The sequence below is a fragment of the Oratosquilla oratoria genome, chromosome 17 (assembly GCF_046742065.1).
Source record: "Oratosquilla oratoria isolate Oo_2021 chromosome 17, ASM4674206v1, whole genome shotgun sequence".
Taxonomy (NCBI): Eukaryota; Metazoa; Arthropoda; class Malacostraca; order Stomatopoda; family Squillidae; genus Oratosquilla; species Oratosquilla oratoria.
Genome location: NC_134793.1, coordinates 25,529,504 through 25,555,203, shown reverse-complemented (window position 1 = coordinate 25,555,203; position 25,700 = coordinate 25,529,504). Strand labels below are relative to the sequence as shown.

General features: G+C 50.5%; 1 protein-coding gene across 1 annotated transcript in view; it reads right to left on the bottom strand.

Moving 5' to 3' along the window:
- The window catches only part of Start1 (Steroidogenic acute regulatory protein-like), a 156,687-nt gene that overhangs the window by 12,548 nt on the left and 118,439 nt on the right, over window positions 1–25,700 (bottom strand). Inside the window, exon 10 of the mRNA XM_076200705.1 lies at window positions 757–909. Within this exon, the coding sequence (XP_076056820.1) occupies window positions 757–909 (153 nt within the window). The remainder of the gene's footprint in view (window positions 1–756; window positions 910–25,700) is intronic.

Here is a 25,700-nt window from a genome sequence, read left to right as displayed (position 1 = left end):
GAGTACTAGAGCACGAGACGAGTAGATTACTAGGGCATTAGTAGCGTACACTAATATAGTACTACTACACTAGTATAGTACATTAGTAGATTACTAGTACATTAGAGTACACAAGTAGAGTGGTAGTGCACTAATACTAGTGCACTAGTACAATAGTACTAGTATAGTGGTACACTAGTACATTATTACTAGTACAATATTACACTAGTACTAGTACTTTAATAAACTAGTATTACATTAGTACTAGTACAAATACACTAGTATAAATACTAGTTCTAGCACTGATACACTAGTACTAGCGCTCTAATACTAGTACACTAGTACTAGTGCACTTTGTGAAAAGTAAAAAAAAAAATGGCTGAATTTTGGGCAGGTCGCTCCGCACACGCCCTTGGGTCCAGGTTCCTCGCGTCTACCTCTCAGTGCACTACTATGCACGAATCTCTCCCTCTGGGGTTAAGTTTGGGCCAAATCGGTGACCTGTTCCGGTTGGGCCACTATCTCGCCCACGGATAGGAGGCGGCCACCAGGCCTGCTGCCGATTGCACCTGGACACCACTCGTGCCAAAGGTACGGGCGCCACAGGTGGAAATGTGAAAAATCGGAAAAAAGGCTCAATTTTGGCTGGTCGCCAATCACACGCTCTAGTGCCCAGGTTCCTCCCTTTTACCTTCTGTGTGTGTGTGCGTGTGAATACCTTCCACTGTTTTAAAGCACACTCTTGCACAGAGCAACGTAAAAACCCTTCCAACTTACTGTTAGTCTATAAATCTTGGGTGTCTTTGTTCCAGGCTTGGAATGCACCAGGTCTCCGTGACTTGTCTTCTTTTCCAGCTTCCAGTCACTCGAGTTGATTGTTGCCCAAGCCTTCTGGAAGGAGTCCTTGCCCGCCGTCCGTAGCTCCTCTTCCTGGAAAGTAGACGAAAGTATATAGATCAAAGCTGCTACAACTCTATAGCGTAAAACAACAATCATGGCGCTGTGCAGAGGCCTGGTGATGCCCGGGGATCAATCCCCCCCAGGGATTCGAGCATAAATCCTCGCAGTACTGAGAAATATGACGAGAATGGAAGATGTTTAGAATATGTCAACACAGATAAAACATGAAATAAAAATCTTTATTAAATTTAAATATAAATCAACCAAACTGGTCAAATTCTTTCCCCCAAGCGATCTGATTGGATATCCCCTCCCCATTTGCATGCCCGGGGACACCGCCCCGCCCCGCCCCCGTCTCTGCATCACTCATATCTGAAAGAGATCCATTCCTTTTATGGGCATATATAGATAATAAAGCCTCTTTGGTACTTCTTCCCCAAGGCTAGTTATGCTCCTTACAAGCGGCCATCAAATTCTTGAAGTGATGCCATCTGTCCTTGCAGCCCCGAAGACTTCTGGACAATATCATTTTCTAATAGATTTTTTGTACCCAACATGCTATAATTAGACTCCCCTTTTTACTTAAATAATCACTAGTATGCATTGTACATTACTGCCCATTTAGGCATTCAGAGCTATGACTGGTATGAAGTATAAAAAAAAAAAATATATATATATATATATATATATACATATGCATGATAAATGCCAATTTGATAATGATACTTTGACTCAAGACTTTGTTGTGCATTAATGAACTATTGGCAGATGTAAAAAGTCCCCCCAAAAAAATCTTTAACCCAATAAAATCAATTAGGTTAAAGATGTCTGCCTACTCTGGCCAGATGGGAGATAGACCCTGTAGGGGCAGAGCTGCTTTGCCCTGTCCATAAGCGGGCTATTGTTTCCCTAAAAGGTCCAGTTCGAAAACACAACTACAATGGGAGGACAGACACACGGTCTTAAGAACAATACAAGACAAGAAACCAAGGGCGAAGGCGCCTCTATCACTGTTGCAATACTGACTGTCAGGTACCGAAGGCTCCGTCGTCTTCTTGGCGGCGTCCCCAGGGCTCGCACCCGGAGGCTCGGTCCTCCGCCTCCTCCCTTGTGCTCCCCTCCTACTCCTCCTTTGAGGTCCCCACCACCACCACCTCCTCCTCCTTCCTCTTCCTTGTTCTGGAAAGAGGCAGATTTATTTCGGCGTGATTTGCCCTTGATGCTGATGTTGGAGATGATGGAGGACATGCTCTCGCTCATCTTGTCGCGACGAGACATTGGGGTGGTGGTGGGCGTGGTGGGCGACGAGGACGCCCGAGTCGAGTTCATCTTCGTGGCGAGGACAGCAAACGCCGCCGGCAGTTGGTCGGTCCAGTAGGATCGGCGCGACGATAAGTGGCGTCGGCTGGTTCAAGTTGAGGAGGTAAACAAACTGGAGGTGTTCGTCTTTGGATGGGTAAACGGAGTTGCCAAGGCGGACGCTGAGGCCTCCGCCCTCCAAAGGGTCCCAAGGTAGACGGAATATATATCCCGGAGGCAGGCACGCCAGGGGACGTGGTTCTCAGCGTGTGGTCGACCTTCCGAAGGGCGACCCGTCGTCTCCGAAGTCGTGGTCGCGGGCTCAGTCACTTGGAGACGCTCCCGTCGGCCGGGGGTTTCCCCTCATTCGATTCGCTCACGTTTGAGGGTGAGTCGGCAACGACCAAAACAAAAAGAAGTCCGCAGGAAACCTCAAACTACCGTCCATCATACTGTCCAACTCAATGTTCCATGGTTTCCCCTCCTACTTCTTCGACCCCCGACTCCCACAGGCTCCCCCGTGTTCTCCTCACCGCTAGTTCTTTTCAAAGATCTGAGGTCAGGGTTGCGACAGCAGCAGTGGAGCGATGACCCGTCGTCGGGTGGTCGCACCTGAGGAGGCCGAGTGAAGGCGGGAACGAGCCCCGGCCGACCCATTTCGGCGCCGCCTCCGTCATGACGTCACGTCGCCTGCTCAGCGCAATAGAACACTAAAATCTCACTCGGAAAGTCATAATTTCCTCGTACAGAATATGTAACTGCTGAAAAGCGAAGACACGTTAATAATTCACTGAGAAGTCGCCATTCCTCTGCGATGTATACGTAAATGTCGAAAAGACGTAGGTACGTTAATGATTGTTGTCAAATATACATGGAGCGCATACTACAGTCACCTGCCACACGTTGCGGCATAATGCTGCCATTTTATGCACTCAAGAACTCCATCGCTCCTGGTTCAAAATGCGAAAACAACTTTCGTTTGTCACAAATAAGTCTACGGAGTCTCCAAACATGTGCACAAGTTGAAGTAGAAACGGATCCAACTGAAGATATTTCAATTCACTTTATCGACCAAATGGTGCCATTGACGCCGTCTTCTGCGCTGGACGATATTCCACTTTCCACATTCGCTTTTGGAAACATTAACACTGGTGACAACCTGCATGATATGCAAAATTCTCTGCACATTTTTACACTAGATTCGCGCTGTCTTTGAAAACGGTCGTGTGCATTATTACATTATAACGCAAAATTAGCTTCATACGAAGAGCTCTTAGGGTTCGCGCCATAAAATGCATCGCTACCGAGGAAGGTGTCATGGCGGTGTCAAATCGCAGTAATGGGTCTAAACTGGACAAATTTAGATTTGAAAAGGAAATGGGCAAGAACTGGTTCAACAACAGATTGGTTAACGAATGGAAAAGACTTAGTAACCATGTCATGAGCGCTGAAGCAATGGGTTGTTTTAAAAGAAGACGAGATAATTTTATGGATGGGGATGACAGGTGGTAAGGGACATGGAACTGCCTAGTGTACGCCTTATGGTCTCTTGCGCTCTCCTCCTGGCGGCACGGATGGGAACGTGGCAGCCGCTACGGAATAGGTTGAGAGACTTTGAGTGGTAAATGCAAATTTTTACCGTTTCGACTCATTTCTAAATATGTTTAACCATCCCCTTTATACAGCTCTCCGCCTCACACACATACATACATACATACACACACACACGACTCGGTGGCGCAGTTGGTAGAGTTCCCGGCCGCCACTACGGCAGTCCGGGTTCGAATCCCACCCAGGGCTGAAATAATTTCAGTATCGCTGTGCTGCGAGTCGTTACTCCAAATCTCGTGGGCGGGGAGTTGGGTGTGCGTGTGTGTGTAAGGTCACAGCAGTACCTATAGATTGGTCATATATGAGCTCTGAGCTCTCTTCCGGGAGGGTAATAGCTGTCGATCACGGGTCCAGCACGTGACCCAAGACCATGGTGAATCACACACACAGTCTTTGCAAGCGTGCGTTTTATGTTTGTTATTATATATGGTTCGACAACACAATATCTGTCACAACTCCCCCACCCCCCCCTCTCTCTCTCTCTCTCTCTCTCTCTCAAAAAAAAAAAAAAAAAAAAAAAAATCTTCAGCCCAAGGTCGCTTAGTACATCAAATATAAACTTTTTAGACAAACCGACATCTTCCCTCCCTCCTCTCCCGCAGGTAAACATGTAATACTAGGAAAAATGAAACGCAATACAATCCACTACTTGACCTACATTTGAGACCTTTCTCATACAAATATCAAAATGGTAGAGATATACTGCGATGTCCGTGTCAAACTCGGCTACGTCAAACGGGGGGGGGGCGAAAAAAAGAAGAAAAACACTGAATACAGCTGTCTTTTATCTGATTGTGTTGTGGCAAAACGTCAAGAGTTTCTCTTTGGGTGACAGCCCCCCCCCCCCCCCAAAAAAAAAAAAAAGAAAAAAAAAAAAATGCTCCTCTGCCTCGCCCGCCCGTGAATGGCAAGATTTTCGCCAGCAGGGGAAACAGAAGTAGCCAACTCGGCTCTCTTCCGGCGGCGGCGGCGGCGGCGCCAGTTCCCGGGACCACCAGCCATGCCCGAGGGACTTGACGATTCTCACAGCCAATGCAACTTTAATTCCCACCGATGCCTGGATCACGGGGGGCAAGGAGAAGTAATTACACTAATGCACCCCCGTAGCTTTTTTTTCTTTTCTTTAAAGGGCAGAAACTCAAACACACGTGAGGTTGGGGTCACACAGGAAATATGGCGGCACCGAACAAGCACATGCCATTCATGCTTACCTATGCTGACTCGCAATGACATGCATACCCACACACAAAGCATGCATACCAAATACGAACCTGATGTATCTTTCACATCGTACCATATTTCATATTCTGAATACACAGGCATGCAAGTTTTAAACGTTGGCATTTGTAACACGCACACTCCGAGGTAAGCGGTCTGGAATTGGTTCCTGCCCGGGCCTGGAAAGCATCACATTACTGGAACTGTCACCCTGCTCTGTTGGGCAAGGTGTTACATATATACGTGTGTGTGTGTGTGTGTGTGTGTGTGTGTGTGTGTGTGTGCATGAGAGAAATTACAACATTATTCAAAGATCTGGCCATATCATGAACTCTAGAGCTATTATCTGGGAGGGCAATAGCTCTCGATTATGAATCCTGCACGTGCCCCAAGACCATGGCAAATCACACACACGAACCCACACACATTTGGTAATTGGAGAGAGCGGACGTGCGCTGAGGCTACCCCACGTGTTGTGCGAAAAGATGGATTACGCATAGCTGGGATTGTTCGTGCGACCACAAGGCGCATGTCAGTGCCACGCACCTGGCACTAAAATCCGGACACCCTCCCGTTCAGAGGCACCGGGACGCAGTGCCTGGCTGACGAGGTCTCCGCAGTCACTGAAGATTCTAAAGCTGCACTGCCTCGGCGGTCCGAAGTGGGTCACTCCCAGTGACCCAAATGTCATTCTGATACGCTAAGGACAGTCCCAGGTCGCTGGCTCCATGACCAAGGCTCCGAGGGTCGTCTATCTACTCGCGTCCCCTGCAGGACCTCCCTACCCCCTCCCTACCGCCTCCAGAGATTGCCGGCTCTCCAGTCTGGGTTTCCATTAAGGCGTATTCGTCCCAAATTGCGCTGAAAGGCAATCTTCTTCTTTTTTCCCCCAGTGATCTTTCCGCTAAGTGATATTGTATCTCCTGCGCAATGGCCGTGCGCAGAAGATGAATTACTGCCTTTACACAAGTGTATTATTCAGGCATTTTTCTTTCTGACATATGACACTTGTATGAACAAGTACTTACACGTTAAATGGATAAACACACACTTTGTGTGTGTGTGTGTGTGTGTGATTCACCATGATCTTGGATCACGTGTTAGACTCGTGATCAACAGCTATTACCCTCCCGGAAGAGAGCTCAGAGTTCATATATGACCGATCTATGGGTAATGCTGTGACCTTACATGCACACACACATACCCAACTTCCCGCCCAAGGGAGTTGGAGTAACGACTCGTAGCGCAGCGATACTTAGATTATTTCAGCCCTGGGTGTGTGTATACATGTGTGTGTGTGTGTGTGTGTGTGTGTGTGCTAGCCACGTTTTCATCACTCTTGCTCCACTAATCCCAAGTGGCGACGATGCTCCATTTGTTTTCAAAGGTTGTACACATTCAAAAGCTTGATCAAAGTACAAATATCTGCAGCATCCAACGTCCTGATCTGTCTCACACGAAGTACATTATCCTACTGGACTTGAAAGAGCTGTTGCTTGTCACCTCACATTTCTAAACCCAAATAGCTTTTACGATGTTATTCTAATATTCTCTTCTCGTATTTTCTACCCAATCTAAGTTACTTATCTACCCCGTGATACTTGTGGGAGAACAACGCCGTGTGTGTGTGTGTGTGTGTGTGTGTGTGTGTGTGTGTGTGTGTGTGTGTGTGTGTGCGTGTACATGTGTTCAGAGGCCCATTTCAATACTTGCTTGTTTGCTTGCTTGCGTCAAAGGCGCGTGGAGCACTCGAGTGCCCCGTGGCCGTGACGAGCACATCCAGGGGGGGGAGGGGGGAAGGGGGGAGCGGATGGGGGGATTACATGGGATGGCAGGAGAAAGCACAGAATGGGAAAGGAGTATTTCATCAAAGACAGCCAACGCGCCTATCTTTGGGGGCAATATTGTGGCGACGAGACTGAGTGATACATTTTTTTTTTAGGGTGTTGTAGAATCTATGACTGGAGGTCCAAAGAGATGAAGCTACAGGGAGTCGGCGATTTCATTCAGGGGCTGGAGAAGACCTTCAGGAGGATGCCCCAGCGGTCACGGCACAAACCGGAAATCGTGTGAGCGCGCCTTCAGAGCAACTCTGGTGCCCCTCACCCCTCCCCACCCCCCAAGGCTGGGATGACGTGTGCAGCCTCTGCCATCTGCCAGTCGTGAAGCACCGTGGCCGACAGGGTCAAATGACACCGCCCCCCCCCCCACACACACCCGGCCTCCTCTTCCTCCCTCCCACTCCCTTCGGTCGCTGCGTCTCCCGGGCAACCTTCCTCTCGGTCGGGGGAACGTCGAACCTGACAGTCAGTCGTCCAAATGTCTGTCACTCACTCACTCACTCACTCACTCACTCACACACACATACACACGTGTATATCCCGCTCGCAACTAATATATATGATGCCATACTTTAAAATGTTGGGTCTTGCTCATGTCTCACTCGAATTCAGGCTAGATGAACCCTGGGTAATACAATTCGTACACACACACACATATATATGTATGTATGTGTATATATATATATATATATATATATATATTTATATATATATATATATAACGCATATATACTGTATCCTCTTGCGATGAAAAACAACAAAATAAAAAAAAGAGAGCGGACCTCCTTTCCTGCACACACACACCACTACATTTAGGTGATTACGTATATAATCCCCATTGTGCAACAGCCTGCCAGTTCCTCACCACTTTTATTCATTCCCTCCCTCCCTCCCTCCCTGCCTGCCTGCCTGCCTGCCTCCGTTTCCCTTCATTAATTCATAGCTCAACTTGTCTTCACACTTGCGCGCCTTCCCCCGGGGGGGCTGTGCACAGGTGGCCGGCGCGGCACGGTTCCCTCGGTGACCTCCGCCCAGTCCCGGTAGGTAGGTGGGTTTTAGGTAGGTGGGTTTTACGTAGGTGGGATTCAGGTAGGTGGGTTTTAGGTAGGTAGGTAGGTAGATGGGTTTTAGGTAGGTAGGTGGGTTGGGTCGCTCTCCTCCTCCTCCTCCTCCTCTTCTTCCTCCTCCTGAGGGGAGCAGGAGGCTTTTTCCCCAATAAGGGTCGCTCCTTCTGCAGGAGCCCGGCACGGAGGAATGAAGGACACAATGGCTGAGGGGGAGGGGGGGGGCAGGAGGACCGGGGGGCGGCGCCGGAAGCCGGGTGGTGGCGGAAGGTGCTGGTGGGGAGGAACCAGAGGAGGAAGGGGAGGGGGGGAGGAGGGAGGGAGGGAGGGAGAGAGAGAAGAGACGAGGGGAAGAGGAGAAGGTTGAGAGGGGAAAGGGGCCAGTGGAGGGGAGAAGGATGCTGGGAGGGGAAAGACGGGGGATGGGTGGGGAGATGGGAGGGAAGGGAAAAGAGGAGAAAGATAAAATAGTGGAGAAAAGCGAGGAAAGAGGGGAAAATATCGAAGGCAGGGGAAAGGAAAGTGGGTGGAGGATTGAGGTACGAAGATGGAAGAGCAGAGAGGGGAAGGGAAGAGGGAGGAGGAGAGGGGAGAGGAAAGAAGGGAAAGGGGTTGGGTAAGGAGAGGGGAGGGTGAAGGGAAAAGGGAGAGGTAAAAGAAGAAAGGGAAGAGGAGAGGGAGGGCAGGGGAGCGGGGATACTGACTCGGAGAGGGAAAGGATGAAGGGTAAGGGGGAAGAGAGGGGAGAAGGGAAGAGGAGCGAGGGAGGAGAGGAGAGGGGACAGGGGGAGGGGAGGAGAGAGAGGAGAGAGAGAGAGAGAGAGTGCGTGACAGAGGGGAAGGGACGAAAGGGAGAACTGGATGAAAACCCATCGATCAGCTGCTCAGGATCGGCGGCGGCACTCCGCCTCCTGCTGCTGCTGCTGGGGCCTCCGGGAACCACGAGGCGGGACCGTGCCCTTCTTCGCCCGCGGCCCCCGGAGGGATCCCCGCGACGCCCTTCCCTTCCCTTCAGGAGGCTGACTGGCGGCGGCGGTGGCGACTGCGCTCCGTGACCCAGACAGAGGCGTTTCGTCGGACCGTGGCCCCAGAGGGCCGAGATAAGGAGAGACCTGCCTGACGCGGGGGCGAGGTCCCGCGGTCCCGTTCTAGCGCCGAGGGTTCCGGACCCGGAGTCGAAGTACGCACGGGGCCAGCCAGCCGCGCCATACGCCATCGAGGCAGAGGGCGCGACGCCCGAACGCGGCACAGGTGGTGGTGGGCCCCTGGTCCCGGATGCGCGCTGCTGCCGGTGGCGGCGGCGGGGCCACGGGGACTGATGGCGCGCAGGGACCCTCCCGTCCACCTGGACCTCCCACAGGTGGTGCAACTCCGTTCCCAGCTGAGCGGTGGTACCCATCCCGCCCCCGACCCCGCCCACACAGCCGAGACGGGCGTGCGAGGGAGAGGGCTCCCGCCGCCTCGTCTCTTCGGGGTGCTGTCCAGTAGGGATAGGTCTAGGGGCGGCGATGGAGATAGAAGCACTGGTAAAGTATGTACAGTCCACAACAACACTTACAGGGAGAAAGGGAGGGAGGCTGGTAAGATATTGCCGGAACCAGACGCTCTCTCACTTCCCACCCCTACTGCCCCTCACTACTGAAGTCATCACGCACAGCTGAACAGAAGAGGCTGGCGTGAACCATAAAGAAGGGGGAGAGGATCACCTGGTAGGGAAGGAACCAACGAACTGAACGACTTAGAAGAAGAAGAAGAAGAAGAGGAAAAAAGGCTCTCCTTCAAAATGTAATCAAGCTTTCTTTGGCAAATCGGCAACCCTTCCAGGAAAAAGGTGAATGGCTCTTTTTCTTACAGGGAACCACCAACGCTCGTTATTACCGAAGTTGAGGAAGAAGGAGAACAAGAAGAGGAAGAAGAAGAGGAGGAGGAAGAAGAAGATGGACGCACAAGACAATCTAACCCAATTAGAATGACGACTGTAATTTTCCAGGTACATGTTCTGGAGAGTTACCTCCGCCCTCCTTCCCCCTACGTCGACCTCGACATGCACAGAAACACTAGGCATGTTTTCATGCATGTACACACACACACACACACACACACGCACATACACAGAAGAGAGGGAGAGAGAGAGAGAGAGGACTCGTTCCTACCTTCCTTTTAAGCTTCTGAACGTGGAAGGGAAGTGTCCTTGTCTCTCGAAAGAGGTCCTTGGCGCGACAACCACCATCACAAAGTGAGTGTGTGTGTGTGTGTGTGTGTGTGTGTGTGTGTGTGTGTGTGTGTGTGTGTGTGTGTGTGTGTGTGTGTGTGTGTGTGTGTGTGTGAGTGTGTGTGTGTTTAGCTATCAAGGGAAAATAAAACTCCTGGCGTCACCCGAGAGTGCATCAGCGGGAAGGGGCCTAAGGCATCCGGAATCGGGTGAGGGAGGGGGGGGACCCACCAGGAAAGATTTCTCTCCGTTGGACACAACGCGGCGGGGGTGTTGGGGGGGGGGGAAGGGGGAGGGGGAGGATTTCGACACCTAACGATCGACCATTTAATTGTCGTGGACAACTTCCGTTTAGGCTCACTTCCTGGCCCCCCCTCCCCATCCTCCTCCTCCTCTTATTACAGCACCTGCCTGAAAGAGTTCCATGAATCTGGTGTAGTCTATAAAAGAATAATAAATGAAATCACTAAGGACCACCAGAGAGAGAGAGAGAGAGAGAGAGAGAGAGAGAGTGAGAGTGAGAGAGAGCCAGAATTTTTTTTCTTCCACAGTGGGAGGCTTCAGGGAGATTTTTTTTGGGGGGAGGGGGGTAGACGTAAGGGGAGGGGGAAAGCGAGGACACTAGTGCATCATCGGGAATAACCAGCGCTTCTATCCTTGAGGATGATATTGCACCAAAGAGGTTGAGTCACACACACAGAGCTCTCAAGGAGAGATTTCAGGAAAGGCGCTCGCTGCAATTAAGGGACTGCAGAAGTATGAAAACGATATATATATATATATATATATATATATATATATATATATATATATATTTTTTTTTTCCATTTTTGAGTGGAGATGAGTTTTCAACCATTAAAGAATGTTGCGTGACTCTGGTCCGTAGGGATGTCATTAAGGTCTCTTAAATACTGACTGCATACAATTCATGCACTCAATATTTTATACGGGGCTTGGTCAAGGGGGGAGGGATGAACATCTGTTGAGGAGGTTAGGAAGGAGGGAAGGAGGTAAGGAAGGAGGTAAGGAGGGAGGTAAGGAAGGAGGGAAGAAGGGAAGAAGGAAAGGAAGGAGGGAAGGAAGGGGGGAAGAAGGGCAGGAGGGAGCGAAGGAAGGAAGGAATGGAGGGAGGAAGGAAGGAAGGGAGGAGGGGAGGAGGGAAGGAAGGAAGGAAGGGAGGAAGGAGTGGAGGAAGGAAGGAAGGGAAGGAGGAGGGAAGGAGAGAGGAGGGAAGGAGGGACAGAAGAAAGAAGGGAAGAAGGGAAACTCTTCTTCTAAACGGACTCGAAGCTCATTGGGAGAGATGGAACATGGAGGAGGTTGGGCGTTGATGGCGCCTTCAGGGTGCAGCACGTTTCATCCTCCTGAAGCGACAAGACCACTCACACACCTTCAGTGTGGACACGAGAAGCTCTTTCAACCTAACTCGCCTCATGAGGACGAAAGGAAAGGGAAAGGAAAGTGGCAAGAACTGGTTTACCTATATAGAGTGGTTAATGAATGGGATAGACTTAGTAACCATGGAGTAGTGAGCGCTGAAACTATTGGCTGAAGATGAGGCAACTTTGTGGATAGGGAGGAAAGGTGGTCATGGACATGGAACTGCCTAGTGTAGGCCTTAGGGTCTCTTGCAGTCTCCTCCATTCTTGGGAGGAACCACATCTTGAGTCGAAGAGATCTTGATGAGCACCACCCTCAGAGGAAGAAGAGGAAGAAGAAGAGGAGGAAGAAGAAGAAGAGGAAGAAGAAGAACTCGTCGTTGGCGACATGAGGATCTGCATGTCCTCGTAAGGTCTCGCGAGCCAAAGGGAGGGCACCCAACCGCCCGAAATTCCGAGCACGAGTTCAAATAACGCCGCGGAATGAGAGCAGTAAAGAAGAATGGAAAGGGGGTAGGGAGTTAATAAAGGGAGACAGGGTGTGTGTGTGTGTGTGTGTGTGTGTGTGTGTGTGTGTGTGTGTGTGTGTGTGTGTGTCTGAGAGGAAGAAAGAGAGAGGGAGAGAGACTGAGAGTGGGAGAGAGAAAATGAGAAAGTGAAAGAGGGAGAGAGAGGAAAGTGAGAGGGGAGAGAGAATGAAAGAGTGGGGGAAGGGAGAGATAAGTGAATGGGTATGGGATGATGTAGGCCACAGGTGGGCAACCTTTTCCAGTGTGTGTGCCAAAATCAGCCAAATCTTCGACGCAAAATGCTCTCGCCTCTCGACGGAGTTAAATGATGGGCCTCCTTACGTCCACGGGCCATCTCCCGGGAGGGCCCCCAATCCGCCGCCCAGCGCAGCACGCAGTTACCACTAGTCGTAAAAAAGAAGTTGGAGATTTTTTTTTTTTTTTTTTTTTTTTTTTTTAAAGGTGAGCTCTGGGTTTCACGTGCCGGAAGAATAGCCGTTGGCGTGCCAGTAGGTTTGGCACGCGTGCCAAAGGTTGCCCACCCCTGATGTCGACGAAGAAGAAGAAAAAAGAATGACCAAGAGAAGTTATCGAGGAACATCGAACTTGATGTTCTGTGTCTCCTGCTACAAGGCCTCTCTCACCTCGGCGGCTCCTGGGAAAGGGGGGTTTCTGCATCACAGTCTACGGGAAAATTCAGCCAAGATGAAGAGAAGGGCAAGAAGACGAAGACGAAGAAGGCAAGGACGGGGAAAAAGTAAAAGCAGAAAAGACGGAGTAGAAGGAACATGAAGAATAAGACCGAGAAAAAGAGCAAAATAGAAAAGAAGAGGAGGAAAGAGGAGGAAAAGGAGGGATGTGGAGGGAGAAGAGGGAGGTGGAGGAAGAGGAGGGAGAAGGAGGAGGTAGGAGGAGGAAGAGGAGGAGGAAGAGGCGGGAGGAGGAGGAAGAGGCGGGAGGAGGAGGAAAAGGAGGAGGAGGAAAAGGAAGAGGAGGAAAAGGGGTATGAGGGAGAGGAGGAGGAGGAGGAGGAGGAGGGGGAGGAGGAAGAGGAAGTCCGGATTGGTCTGGGACAAAAGGAATCGGGTTTTGTGTCTGTGCTGCCAGACGCAGTGGACAAAAAAGGTCGAAAATATTACGCCGCTCAGGACAGTAGGCCGTCCTTACTCACAAATGTTTACCGGACGCATCTGCCACTGCGGTCACAAGGAGAAGAAAGAGGACAGAAGAATGAGAAGAAGAGGAAAAAGGAAAAGAAGAAGAAAAAAGAAGCATCAGAAGAAAAGAAGGAAGAAAAAAGACAACAAAGAAGAAGACGACAAAGGAGAAATAAGATGAGGGTTAAAAAGAGAATAGAAGAGAGAAGATGACGAAGAAGAAAAAGAAAACGAAGAAGAATAAGAAAGAATAAGAAGATAGAATAAGGAGAAAGAAGAAGAAATAATGTTGCGTGCCTCTGGTCCGTAGGGATGCCAGTGAAGTCCCTAAACCAGTGCCTGCATAAAATAAGCGGATCCGGGGCGCGTGGCAGTCAGCACGCCATTCCTTCCAACCGCGTGAGAGAAGAGAAGAGCGCTCTTTCTCTCTCTCTCATTACATCAACTTCATCACGTTCCTCCAGTCCCGAGAAGAGCTGTTTTGCATTTACAAAGCAACGCGTCAGTATGGTTTCAAAGTAATGTGTCAGAATAATTTCAAAAGAATATATTTGCACGATTTCGATGTATTACATTAGTCTGGCTCCGAAACAATATATTTTCACGGCTTGAAAGCAATATATCCGTGCAGTCAGTTTCACAGCAACATATTAATACGGTTTTAAAGATATACTCCGGAATGTTTTCAAGGTAATACATCTAGTAAGCCTCTTAGTTTTGATCACAGGGGAATCTCAATTACTCATAGAAAAATCTAGAACGAGGAGTCTCCAGGGAAAAAGGATCGAGCCATCTAGATCTGTTTTGGGAATTCTAACTTTTGCGTAAGTGAACAAAACACGAGATGTTTCATCGGTGCTCAATAAACTTCTGCTCTTGGAAATAAATAAGATCATTCACGAATTGCGTTTGGATCCGCCGTGGAGCAGTGGCTAACTTTCTTGACTCGAACGATTCAAGCCTGGGTTCGGTCGCCCCCGGGGGGGGGGAGGGGGCGCGGCTTTGTTCCCTCTCGTGGCTTCCCAATCCCTCTCTGCAACAGTAGACACCAGAGAACATAAAAATGGGGGAGACTGAAAGGGACCCTACGGCCTATACTAGGCAGTTCCATGTTCCTTACCACATCTCATTCCTATCCATGGTTATCTAACCTTTTCTTAAAACAACTGATAGATTCAGCGCTCAGTACTCCATGGTTACTAAGTTTATTCCATTCGTTAACTACTCCACTGGTAAACAAGTTCTTGGCCGAGCACGTTATCCTAAAATCGCGACCACTGCTATTCTTACTTGCAACATCCCCTCCTCCCCCGCCCCTTACACAGCCGAAGGAACCCACCGTGGCGGAGTACACGGGCTGTATCGTCCCCTAGGGGGATAGGCCGACGGTCCTGCAGCACGATAGAAACACGTCGTTCACTCTGATGGTACTTGCTCTACCTCGTCATCGAACTCTTTATGGCGCCTTCCGGACTTAATCATAGCACCTACAGTGCGAAAGAGAAAGAGAGAAAGAGATAGAGAGAGAAAAACGAAAGAGAGAGAGAAAGAGCAAAGGAGAGAGAGACAGCAAAACAGAGAGAGAGAAAGAGAGAGGGAGAGATTGAGAGAAAGAGACAGATCAAAAGAGAGAGAGAGAGAGAGAGAGAGAGAGAGAGAGAGAGAGAGGAGGAACGAGGGGTGAGGGGTGTGTGTGCAGGAGCCTAAAGGTGACACCCGATCCAGTTTCCCGCCTCACCAAACAGGCTGCCTCGTCCCAAGTTCATAGGCACCACTCCGTGACACAGCATACATGCTACCTGTTAGCACCTACGTATGGCAACCACTTCCACTACCACTCTTACTATTACTCCTACCACCATTACTGCTGTACATAACACGAGCATCACGATCGCTACCTTCATCATCACTATACCACGGCATGAAGAATAGCGCTTTCACTAACGCATTCACTATCACAGCACGATGAAGCTCCTATCCCTATCACGACCCATCGCAATCATTAACGTCCCTATCACCACCAACACATGGGCACCATAGACCAACTCCATTAGCTTCGTGTGACGAAACACATGCCGTACTCCTCTACTGTCCAAACCAGTGATCCTGTCACTCCTCCCCTCCAGATAACCAGCCTGGGGGTTCTCCGGATGCTTTCTCAGGTGGCCCTAGCCTTATGTGTTCCTGTTCTTCGACCTGCTCGCGGACACGTCATCAATGAATAAAATCGCTCGGCACCGACCCACCACGGCCACCTGTTTTCGGTCCGTGGCCCCAATGGGGGACCTCGGTGACCCCGACACACATCGAGAACCAACGACCTCCTCCTCTTCCGTATCCTCCGGCACGCCTCGGGTTAACGAGGCACAACAAGTCATCCTTCAGGAAACCATTCGACAAGAGCAATTTGGGGCAACCGCTGGGCAATCCCTTCAGTCAGCACCAGAAGGGAGCAGTTTGGTGTGGGAGGGGGGGGGGGACCGTTTGGCAAAGCCTTTCAGAGCACGACCAAGAAACTGCGATTGTGGGTGCCGATCGGTCTGCTTCACACTCACCGCCATGGCCTTGGATCACGTGCTGGGCTTGTGAGCTGTTGCTATTACCCTTCCGAATGAGAGCTCTGAGACCATATATCACCTAATCTATGTTTAATGTTGTGACCTCGCACACACACACACACACACACACACACACACACACACACACACACACACACACACACAGGGGAGATGGCGACAATGATATGAAGCGGGGTAATAGCTGGGGTCCTTATCGACCCTCTTCGTCACTTATCGGATCCATGGACACCTGTCCGTCTGTCTGTCTGTCTGTGTGCCTGTGTGTGTGTGTATGTGAACATGGATATGCGTACAAGAGCTAAAATTCAGTTATGAGTATGTCCAAGCGATGTCGTTCTATTTTCTCGGAAACGCTCTTCCTCGCTTCAGCAACTCCTTCGTAAAAAGTCGTTTCGTGGCCTAAAGCCCTTGAGGACCAGTGGAGACCCTCAAAACGTTCTTCTCCAGCTGATGACAGGCGGTTTTATTCGGTTGTGAAGAAACCCTGGACTTCAAGGGACAAAGAGAGATCTTCGTCATTCTTTTCTCTCTCTGGCTAGTGCCTTCGGGGGTTAACCTGGGCACGCAAGTCGCCTCCTTCCCACACCCCAAAAGGAAAAATTCCAACAACTCCAAAAGCGCGTTTGGGAACTGACAACCCATCAGCAGAAAATCAAAAACCAATTTGTCAAAAATTACGCGTCCGCGAAAAAAAATACAACAACATAAAATAAAATAGAATAAAAATAAATCCTCGAATCGCCCGGGATGCATGCATGCATGGCCCCATGCAGGGCCACTTCTTCACGCTTCAGCAACTGCGCCTGACCGGTACCTGCACAGTCACCAAAATCGATTCAGACGTCAATTGATTTCATCATGCAACTGCTGGGGGAGGGGGGAGGGGGGAGGGGGAGAGGTTCCCGGGCTGAGGAAGGCCGGGGTCCCCCTTCGTTAGCCCGTTAGTGCTCGCTGGGCTCCCTCTCACCTGAACAAAACCTCCTGACGTTAGCCCAAACAACATCCCAAGACAGAGAACCGCTGTCCTCTTCTGGGTCAATAGAGTCTGGGCGGGGTTGGGAGGGGGAGGGGGAGGGGAAGACTCCTTATGTTTGGACTTCACCCCCAAAGTTACACTTGTGTATGTATGGGAGGCCAGTTCGGTGTCCTTACTGACGAGCCACGGGCGTTTATTACCAATCTGGAACGTGATTGGGGGAAGAGAGTGACCCAGCGGCTGGGAGACTCGACCGGCACTCGCCTCCCGTGGGCAAGGCCGGACAGATCTGTCGCCCGAGTGATGGAAATGCACCACACGCTTCTGGTGAAGCAATCAGTGCACACAATGAAGGCAGTGGCGGCCAAGGTGGAGGTGGAGGTGGAGGGCGGTCACGGTCACGCAGTAAAATGGAGATGGTGGTAGTGGTGGTGGTGGTAATGGAGGTGGTAGTAGTGATAGTGATGGTAATGGTAACAATGAATGTGGTGGTGATAGTAATAACTAAAGTGGTGATGGTGGTAGTGGTAATACTGGTAGTGATAGTGATGATGATAGTGATAGTAATAATGATTGTGGCGGTGACAGTAATAACGACATGGTGGTGGTAATGGTAATACTGGTAGTGACAGCAGTTGTGGTGGTGGTAATGGTGGAGTGATTAGTAATTTTGCTTCTGCCAGAAGCACCGTGGTGTGGTGATATGCCATGATGATGATGATGATGATGAAATGATGGAACTTATCGGTGATGCTGCCACCGTTGTTGATAAAGTTGTCCTTGATGATGATGATGATGATAATGATAACGTGGAGGACATTGGCGACGGCCGACCGAACAGTCTGTGTGTGTCGACGGTGGCGTTTACACTGGGCGGGCAGCGATGGCGACAACGTTTGCTGCGGGTGGTGTTGATGGTCTTTAAGGTGTCTGTGTTGGCAACAGCGCTGACCAAAGGGCAACTGGTGGACTTCGTGGCACCGGAGGAGCCTTTGGCGGTGTTGTTAGGGATGACCTTGCTGGTGGTGGGACCAGCCGGTGTGTCTGACGTGGCATCGGGGGCAGAGGCTCTGTCCGTGAGAGGTGGCGATGCTTAATCCTGATGACTTCCGTTTCATTTATTTATTTATTTATTTTTTGCTGATGGTCGTGGGGATGGAAGGGGCAAAGGAGAAGTAGGAGGAGAAACAGGAGGAAGAAAAGGAGGAGGAGACGGAGGAGGAGGAAGAGAGGGAGGAGGCGACGGAGGAGGAGAAAGAGGAGCTGGAGTGGGAGTAGGAAAAAAGAGGAAAACGTCGGGGAGGAGAAAAATGAGGAGAAACAGGAGGAAGAGAAGGAGGAGGAAGAGAGGGGGGAGGAAGAAAAGGAGGAGGAAGAGAGGGAGGAGGAGGAAGGGGGAGGAAGAAAGGGAAGAGAAAGGGAGGGAGGAAGAGAGGGGAGGAGAAAAAGGATGAGGAAGAGAAGGAGGCGGGGAAAAAGGAGGGGGACGAAAGCATTAGAGGAGGTAGAGGTAAAAGGCAGCGAAAAAGGAGAAAGAGAAGTTCATGGAAGGGGAAGATGACAGAGGTAGACGAAGATGGGGAGACGGTGAAGGAGGAGGAGGAAAAGAAGGGGAAGAAGGAAGAGGAGGAAGAGGAGGAAGAGGAGGAGAGTGAAGAGGAGGAGGAGGAGAATCATTATGAAGACAATCGCCTCATTTACAAATACTTGGTCGAGCAGCCGCGCGGGAAACCCAAAGCTAAATATTGATGTGGAATGACGTCATCTTTGCGTTGGCATGGGCAAGACGAGGGGTGTAAGAAGATTAATTAATTAATCAATCAACAAGTTGTTAATTAATTAAAGAATCTAGCGCCCATAGGGTCTCCTCGAAACTGACTAAAATCGTTTGGGTTGAGGCGACTTTCAACTCCAAAGTTGATTTCTCGTTCTTCTAGTGTGGAGGGGAATGTGCTTCCTCATCTCTGACGATATTTGTCGTGTCTTTGTTTGTATTTCATTGCTCCTTATTTGATTTTGATTTATCATCTATTGCTTTTTCCGATTTTTAATATTTTCTGTTTCCTCTCTCCCACTATATATATATATATATATATATATATATATATATATATATATATATATATATATATACCAACTTGTACAATGATGAACGATTTTCATGACAAGGTGCATTGTGCCTTTATCCATGCAATCACCAAAAAGCGAACAAATTGATGATCCAGCTCTTCATACACACACACACACACACACACACACACACACACAAATACACTCACAAAGTGCACATAGATATAGCCTACTGCACAAGAAAATTATTTGGATAGTCGTTGGTTGAATCGGACATGGTTAGATTAGGTTGGGTTAGTTTAGTTTAGGTTAACCTGGTCGCAAACACAGGGAAAATATCAAGAATAACTTGGACAAAAATATAGTGAATATTTCTCTTTATCTTTCTTTCATCCCCGTTCATATGAACACCCTGTACTGTACGTTTAGGTTAGAAGCGCTGGTTACCTCTGGTGGGAAAGAACCAGAGGACCCGAGTGGCTGAGAACTGGGGAGGGGGGAGGGAGGGGGGAAGAGAAGAACGACTGGCGATCCAGGAACCCCCACCCCCCACCCCCGACAGGAGGACCAGAAATAACCGGAGACGATGAAGACGACGAGGACCCCAGGTGAGGTGGGATCCACGCCCGACCCGACAAACTCGGAGGACTCTGGATGAGCTCACATGGACAGACTGGATGGCCTACATCCGGGCGGAGTGAGTGCCGACAGGAATCCAAGGCTTGAAATGCGGCGGTCAGCCTCTCCCCCCCTCCCCCTCTACCCCCACCCGCTAACACTCCCCCCCTCTCCCCCCACCGTCCCCTCCTCCATTCCTTCATTCCTCTTGTCCCTGCATTGCACTGCACTGCACTGCACAGCCACCGTTTCCAGCCGGTGACCCTGAACGCCTGCAACGGGGGAAGAGGAGGAGGAGAAGGAAGAAGAGGAGGAAGAGAAGGAAGATGAGGATGAGGAAGAGGAGGTGGAAAGGGGTTATGAGGAGGAGGACGAGGAGGGGAAAGGAGGGGGGAAGAAAGGATGATGTAGAGGTGGAAGAAAAATAGTACTAATAGGAAGAGGAGGAGGAGGAGGAAGAGGACGAGATGAAGGGGAGGAGGAGGAGGAGGAGGAGGAGGAGGCTGTGGATACCCATCTGCGATTCAGGTGGAAAAAGAGAGTCGACTGGTTTATGGGAAAGAGAAAAAGAGGGAAGGGGAGAGAGGAAGACAAAAGGTGAGGGGGAGGGGGGAAGGGGAGAGGAAGAGAAGGAAATTAGAGAGGAGAGAAAGATAGGAAGAGGCCAGGTAGTAGGACAAAAGGTGGAGAGAAACAGGTCAAAAGAAAATGAGGAATGGAAGGGAAAGAAAACGGGAAACGAAGGAGGGAAAGAAAATACGAGAAGTTGACACTGTGGAATGGAAGGGGGTGGGTGGAAGGAGGACGGGAGGAGGAGGAGGAGCAGGAGGAGGAGGAAGAGGGCTTTTTTCCTCCTCGTTGGTTAGCCCACTAGGTCAGTAGGCAACGACGCCGCAGTTACGGAGGAGAGCGATGGCCCTCGTGTCCGGTTTCCTGCCGACCTCCTCCGACCGGGATATGTTGTGTTTATGTGCTGCCGACGGTGGAAAAAAACCTAGACACGTGATAGATCGTTTGTGAGGCACCTCCAGGAGGGATTGGGGGAAACAATCGCGCCGTAGAAGGAGTCCAAGAGGTCGTAGGAGGGACTTAAGGACAAGGAGGGACGGAATACGTCATAAGTTGTACAGGATTCTTTTTTTCCCTAGGATTAGTGTGTACGGAGGAAGGAAGACGACAGACGGGAGAAGGGAAGGGTATCCAAAAAATGAAGACGAAGGGAAAGAAGAGGGACGTGGCGAGAGAGAGAAAGAGAGAGAGAGAGAGCGTGGCGAGAGGAACAGGAGAGGCGCCGCAGAGAGCGAGAGACGGGCTGCAAAGGAAAAGAACACGAGGTGAAGAAAAAGGAGAGAGAGAGAGAGAGAGAGAGAGAGAGAGAGAGAGAGAGAGAGAGGAAAGCGAAGGGTTGAAGAGGCCGAAGGGGGAGAGGAGGGGAGAGGAGGAGGAGGATAGAAGGAAGAAGGGAGGAAGTACGAGAGTGGAAGCCGGTGGGGGTGGGGGTGATTGAGTGGAAGGGTGGAGGGTTGGAAGGCGGAGTTGGCCGAAAAATGCACCAGGCAGGCAGGGACAACAACATGTGGACGCCGAGGAGACTGCAGGGTGGAGCCGCCTACGCCAGGTGGAGCATTCGTAGCACTGCAGGTCCGGGTGCAAAGGAGGCTTTCGCAAGGTGACACGCATCGTGGAAATCCACTCACACACACACACACCTGCAAACACTACACATACATTCATGTCTGTGTTCGTGCGTGTGTGTGTGGTTTGTCGACTGGATGGGCGTGTTAAGTGGATGGGTCTGTGGGCGGATGGGCGGCGACGACGAGTGGGTGGGTGGGCGGCGCAGCAATGCGGCAACGGCGGCACGCTTAAGATCAATGATTCCTTGTTGCTGCTGCTGCATCCTTTAACCCGCTCCTTCCTCCTTCACGGCATCCTTCCTTCCTGTCCTTCCTGTCCTTCACACCTAACGGCAACGCCTCCCTTCTTCTCGGCTCCTTTCCTTGGCCACTCCAACGGGAAGGAAGGAAGGGAGGAAGGGAGGAAGAGAGAGGGGGAGCTTTCCATTGACCGCGTGCGGAAAAAAACCGGGCGAGAGAAGAGAGAGAGGAGGGAAGAGGCACGAGAGGTTAGAGAGAGAGAGAGAGAGAGAGAGAGAGAGAGAGAGAGAGAGAGAGAGAGATAGAGAGAGAGAGAGGATGAGGCATACATCCCTTGCCTAAGAAGCGAGATGCGAGATCGCAGACTCCATCCCTCCCGAGGACAACGGGTTGGACCGTCAGTTGTCAGCTGGGGTCCCGCAATCGCAAAGAACTCCTCCCCCCTCCCCCATGACCTCCCCTTTACCCTCCCCCGATCCTCCACCCATCCCTAGATTCCCTGACGGTTCTCCTTTACCAATCAAGTAGATTGGATTGCAAACGCGGATACGTGAAACGTCCTGGAGCAGGGCCGGCGGCGGCGGCGACGGCGGGGCCCTCCCTTTGACCCCCACAAGCCATCATCGCTCAAGGGCGGCCCCATTGCCTTGTGGCTGCTCTGTAATGCGTAGGGGGTCTATACATGGCGTGTGTGTGTGTGTGTGTGTGTGTGTGTGTGTGTGTGTGTGTGTGTGTGTGTGTGTGTGTGAGTGTGTGTTCGCGCGCTTTTTCTGTCTGCAGCTGGTTCCGGCTTTGCTCTTCGGTAGAAGCCGTGACCATATAAAAACACGAAAAGTGTATCCTCCTCCAGAAGTATTAAATATGTACATATATACACGTGTGTGTGTGTGTGTGTGTGTGTGTGTGTGTGTGTGTGTGTGTGTGTGTGTGTGTGTGTGTGTGTGTCCGCGTGTGCATGTGGTACCTTGTTCTGGAATACAAATTATATTACATTCCACGGCGAGTTGAGCACTATATACATCTTCCTTTCGTTTTTTTTTCTGTTTTATTCGTTTGGTTTTGTCAGACATTCCGCTGACTGCTTCATCATGGGGCAAGTACGGGCGGATCCAAGGAACAATGCAGATTTTGATGTGAAATTTACTTGAAATTTGTCGGGAGGAGATTTAGAAGAGACCACGAGAGCGTTCGATGAATGGCGTGATGCGAGGGCAAAGATGGGCCTGTTGGAAGAACGTAAAAGACCTCATGGGATGAAAATAAATCCTGTTCATAGAAAACGGGAGAACGACGAAAGGAGAGAGAGAGAGAGAGAGAGGACGGAGGAGAGAACGGGACAAGAGAATGAAGTGATGCTGAGGGAGAACCCGCTGACAATGGAGGAACATCATTTCAGAAACTGTTCACCAGAAATATAGATAACTATAGATACACAGAGATACAGAAGTAGACGGAAAGAGAACTGTCAGAGGAGGGAAGACAAGCATGAATGGGGAGAAGTGGCAGGGAGTTGAAAAAGAGGAAAAACTAAAATGGGGCATGGAAGAGGACGACGCGTGCCACCAGACGTGAAGGATTTCTGAAGAGTTTAGACGAACTCGAAAAAAGTACTCGAAGTCTGGAAGAATACACGCGGTGACCCCACTCCCCCTCTCCCTCCCCCAACCTCTGCAACGTGAAAGGAGGCAAGCGGACAGCTCAAAAATCCCCGAGAATGGACCCTTTGTAGGAGGTAGGAGGTGGATGGGCGTGGAGGGTAAAGGAGCGCACCCGACCACTTAAATTATTTTGTATCAGAACATCAAAGACGGATCGTATTGAATAGAAGATAATCTCTGGTGGTGCGGTATGTGACTCAGATACATACCGCACCTTATGTAATTCTGTTCCCTAATAAGCCTATCTCGACTTTAATCTCTCAACATCCACTAAATCCCACTAATTTTCGGCTCGTGGTCCCACGTGTGAACCTCTGCGGGGCCCCCGGAGGTCCAGGGTCCTTAGGTCGTGAACCACAAGATTGAAGGATTTTATTCTGGCTAGCGTTAGCCGACTCTGTTTAGCTGACAAGACCCACGGCCAAAGAAGCCTTCTGAGCCCTCTGGGAGAGGTACGCAGGAAGGTAAGGGCACGGTGGATTTCGAATGTGTGCGTGTGTGTGTGTGTGTGTGTGTGTGTGTGTGTGTGTGTGTGTGTGTGTGTATGTGTGTGTGTGTGTATTTCGAATTAGTGTGCGTGTGCGTGTGTCGATTTCGAATGAGTGTGTGTGTGTGTCGTGTGTGTGCGTGTGTGTGTCATGTCCGTGTACACTGACGTCAATTAATAAAAACCACATAGAATGGAAATGGCACGGTTTCAACCGATCTAAAAATAGTTACGTGAAGCGAAAAACTTGAGTGGGCGAGGGGAGGGGGAGGGGAGGGGGAGGGCAGAGCCTTTAACTCGTTTAAGGGGAGAGAGAGAGAGAGAGGCAGAAAGACTCGAAACAAAACGGCGGAGGTGTTATACGGAACATGAAGAGGAGGTAATGATGAGGCAGGATATGCATGTATAACGAGACGGGAAAGAGTTAAAATTCCTTTTCAACGCTTTCAATGAAAACAGCCTCAACAGGCTCTTCCGTTCTCTGGAGAGGGGGAGGGGGAGGGGGAAGGGGGGAAGAGGGGGAGGGGGGAAGATGGGAAAGAGGCTTTATCCTTGTCATCCTCTCCGAATTCCGTCAGAAGTTCAATGGCATTGGCTTCCCGGGGAAGCAATTAGGGGGCAAGAGGGTCCTTGTTATCCTATACTCGTGCCTCGCGCGCTGGAGTATTGGTGGGGGAATTGGTGCAAGTGCCTCTTGCGTGTCAAACACTGTGGGATGCTTCGCTCCATCGCTCGTTCCCGGGTCTCCAGGTGCACAAACTACGCGCGGAAGCACAAAGGATACCGTGATGAACTCATGAGCGGGTGGTCGTGAGTTCGATTCCCGGGACCCGCTCCGTGCTTCTTGTGTTGGTTCCTGACAGCCCCGACCAGGCAGGGAGGCGACCCAAACATCGGTATAAAAAAAAAACAAAAAAAAAAAAACAAAAAAAAAAACTGCGGCTTGTCGCAGCTGAGAGGGCTTGCCCTACCAGAGGTTTCTCACTTCCCACCTCTTGGGGGCAGTGGGATGGTGAGTTAGGAGCTACAAGGTTTGTGCCTTCTCGTTGTTGTGGACTATTATCCCATCTGGTCGAGATATTGAAACTCCTACTATCAACTATACGTCAGTCATTAAGAATATCGAGACGTTTGCACAGGAAAGATTCTAATAAACATGAGCGAACTTCAAGTCCGGGAACAACACGCGCCTCAATCCACGGAATTTTCTCAATTTGAAACACAAAGAGGGTCTTCCGTGGCCGATATTTAACCGGCGCTTCTATCCTTGGGGACTAAATCGTTTTGAAGGAGACATTCAAGGAAGTCAGGAGAAGTGCTCAGCATCCATCTTTGCGAAGAAATCGATCTACTGGTCCGTAGGGGCGCCCCCGAGTCCTTCGCGAAGGACGGCGTCCGGCCGAAGGTCAGGAGGGACGAGGACCCTCTCGAGGAGTCCTGACGGCCGGCCTCGATCGTCGCCCGAGGTGGGAGGACGACGGGTGGTCGTCGTCGTATCGGTGCGTTGGTGCAATGCATCAAAGCGGCACATGGGGATTTCCACGCCCTTTGAATAAAATCGCCTGCCGACAGCCAAAACACACACACACACAACTCGTGGCGCAGTTGGTAGAGTTCCCGGCTGCCACTACGGTGGTCCGGGTTCGAATCCCGCCCAGGGCTGAAATAATTTCTGTATCACTGCGCTGAGGGTTGTTAATCCAACTCCCGTGGGCTGGGAGAAGTGTGTGTGTGTGTGTGTGTGTGTGTGTGTATGTAAGGTCACAACATTACCCATAGATCGGTCACATAATTATGAGCTCTGAGCTCTCTTCCGGGAGGGAAACAGCTGTCGATCACGAGTCCAACACGTGATTAAGACCATGGTGAATCACGCAATACACATATATAATATCTCTTGAGGTTTAAGTGTAGAGGGGTACATGGAAGCGTGTCCGTGGCCTTCAGCTATAAACCCTGCCGTCGCCGTCGCCATTGCCTCTTGGCCGCGTCCACGTGTCTGACCTTGCTGCCTGGCACCTGGCACCCAGCAGTGCCTCCCCCCCCCCCCGTCCCACCAACCCCGCCCATCCAGACCTTCCGGTGCTGCCGGGGGACCACGTGGTTGCAGAGTGAAACCCTGTGCTTGTATGCAAACAATTACGTTACCGAGTTTTAACGTGTATTCCAACTTCCATTCTCACACGACAGCGGGGCCACATTTTCCACAGGGAGAGAAGCGCTGGTAAACTAAAACCCACAACAACAGACTATTTCCATTCTGCGA